The following is a 2,659-nucleotide window of genomic DNA, read 5'->3' on the forward strand; positions in this document are numbered from 1 at the left end:
GGAGACCGGCAGCATCTGCCACAGCAGAGAGATGGTGCCACCTGATCCAATATTTTGCTGTCAAACTACTGTATGTATAGAAAGAATGTTTATTTTATGTGTCATCTTAATACATTTAATGTGCACAAGTTGATAAAACAATAAAGACATGAAATGTTCTTCACTTGAATTGGTGTTTTGTTTTCTCTCATAGCTGTAGCTTTTAAACGCTTCAAATTATGCATTGATGTAGGATAATAACAGGTGACATTATAAACATCACAGGGACTTGAGCTCAGTCAGTCTTGCTATGTTTTGTAAAAGCGCGCCCCCTACCGCCTCTCAGAGGGAGCAGCACCCCAATCGGAGCGCGCAGCCATGAACGGCGCAGGTCAGGCTATAAACCTGCACTTTACTATTTATGTTCACTGTACAAAATAAAATACCCATGGCATAGCTAAGTGCACTTGATCGTAGTGAACATAGAACATAAAGTTAATATTGTGGGCAGATTAATTTACAGCTAGACCATAAATATTAGGACATTGCCAAAAGGTTATTTTTCCTGCCTGTCACATTGGAACTCAAGGAAAATTCATTATGGCTTCAATTTTAAATTGAGACTATTTACACATAAGGTGACTGGTGATGGAACTACAGAAATGTTATCTTTGTCTTCCAAATGAACAGTTAGTAGCTCTTCAAAGCTGTTCATCAGTTCTTTAGTGTTGCTGCTTTATTTACTACTCTGTTGTAAATGATAAAATGAAAGGTTTCTGATTTTTCATTAACTTATAATATAATGTGGTAATATTAAGGCCTTAATGCCAATTTGAGTGTAAAATTAATACATTTAAATGTATATTTTACATTCCCGTGAAAATACTCGCCTACGTTTGAATTTCATTGGGTTTCGTGCATAAGACTAAACTCTTTTAGTTTGTTTTGTAGCTAACTTAATGTTTTGACAAAGTGGTTTTTGTTGCATTTTCCCAGGAGGTTACAAACTTTAAAAACCAGCAGTTTGTCAGTCTGAAAAATGATTTGTAGCAAGACAACAGAGAGTTTGAGGGGTTATGTGTTGCATTGTAGAATTCATAGAAACGAACCCCATTGTTTTTTCAAAAGTGTTGGCGCTGACTGAAAGCGGATATTTTGTACTTATGCAGCTTTTAAAGCTCATTTCGATCAGGTTCACAACGTGTCTACACTTTCTGCTACTGCTACAGCCGTTGTTACAGACTTCAAATGTGCCATTTCACACAGTGAAAGAACTTGTATCCCACTTAAAAGAGCACATAGTTGAAGGGCGAACTGTGACATGTCCAGTAAAAGGTTGTAAAAACACATTCACTGTCAAATCATCATTTACTGCTCACATGTCCAGGAAACATAAAGCATGTTCTGTGGATAGCATAAGTGACATGTATAGGGAAACTATTGCCCGTTCTTCAGCTATCAGTGCATGTGAAGATGCTTCCCAGAGTTCAAACGATGTCACAACAAATGAAAGCATTGAATTGACAGAAAATTTCAATGAGACTTTTCTTAGGAATCTATCTTTGTTCTACCTAAAACTGCAAGGGCAGCTTCTTCTTCCAGCTTCAACAATACAGACGATTGTAGAAGAGATGCAAAATGTGCATGAGTTGGGACAAGATTACACTTTAAGTAAACTGAGGTCACTTTTAAAAAATGACATGTGTCTAACAGATGATGCTATTGTTAAAATATGTGATTGTGTTAAGGATACAGATCTGTTCTCCGTCTGTCATCAGGGACCACTGAGAACAACATATTCAAGAGCTCAGGCATTCAAAAAGATGTTCAAGTATATAGAGCCTAAAAAGATAATATTAGGAACTGACGAAAATATGACACAAAGGTTTGCTTACTACATACCTGTGATACAGACATTGAAAAGCTTATTAGAATCTGAATTATGGAAGAATTCAGTGTCACAACAGTCTTGTGAAATAGACTCAGATGTTTTTGGTGATATAAGAGATGGACAAAACTTCAAGTCCAACCGGTTCTTTGTTGAAAATCCAGGATGTCTGAAGCTAATTCTGTACCAGGATGCTTTTGAAATTGTCAATCCCCTCGGCTCTGCTAAGAAAAGACACAAAGTTGTTGCAGTCTATCTTTCTGTGGCAAATTTACCTGCTCATGTCCGGTCCAGTACTGATCACATATCCCTTGTCTTACTGTGTGGAGAGAATGACCTAAAACAATTTGGAAGTGCTAAGGTTTTCTCTGAGATGTTAGTAGATTTAAAACATTTAGAGGAAAATGGAATAACTATAGGTGGTGAAACAATCAAAGGGGCACTGTATTGTATTGCTGGTGATAATTTGGGTTCACACAGCATTGGTGGGTTTACTGAAAACTTTAGTCGTTCTCAGTACTTTTGCAGGTACTGTGAAATCACACAAAGTGAGTTTCAGAGTGATGATCCAAATGTATGTGGTCCACAGCGCACACCTGAAAGTTACGATTCTGCCGTTGGTGATCTACAAGCTGAAGACTGTGGAGCCATCAAAGGCATAAAGGTAAATTCTGTTTTCAATGCTCTGAAATCTTTTCATGTTTGCCAGCCTGGTCTCCCACCTTGTTTAGGTCATGACATATTTGAGGGTGTCTTATCCTATGATGTTGCTCTGTACCTGAAGTACTTCAT

The 2,659-nt window shown here is 37.6% G+C and overlaps 1 protein-coding gene across 1 annotated transcript in view; it reads left to right on the forward strand.

The window, feature by feature from the left end:
- The first annotated feature begins 1,293 nt into the window (after positions 1-1,293).
- The window catches only part of LOC109966765 (uncharacterized), a 4,194-nt gene continuing 2,828 nt past the window's right edge, over positions 1,294-2,659 (forward strand). Inside the window, exon 1 of the mRNA XM_020611885.1 lies at positions 1,294-2,531. Within this exon, the coding sequence (XP_020467541.1) occupies positions 1,359-2,531 (1,173 nt within the window). The 5' untranslated portion in view covers positions 1,294-1,358. The remainder of the gene's footprint in view (positions 2,532-2,659) is intronic.

The sequence above is a fragment of the Monopterus albus genome, unplaced genomic scaffold (genome assembly GCF_001952655.1).
Source record: "Monopterus albus unplaced genomic scaffold, M_albus_1.0 scaffold118.1, whole genome shotgun sequence".
Lineage (NCBI taxonomy): Eukaryota > Metazoa > Chordata > Actinopteri > Synbranchiformes > Synbranchidae > Monopterus > Monopterus albus.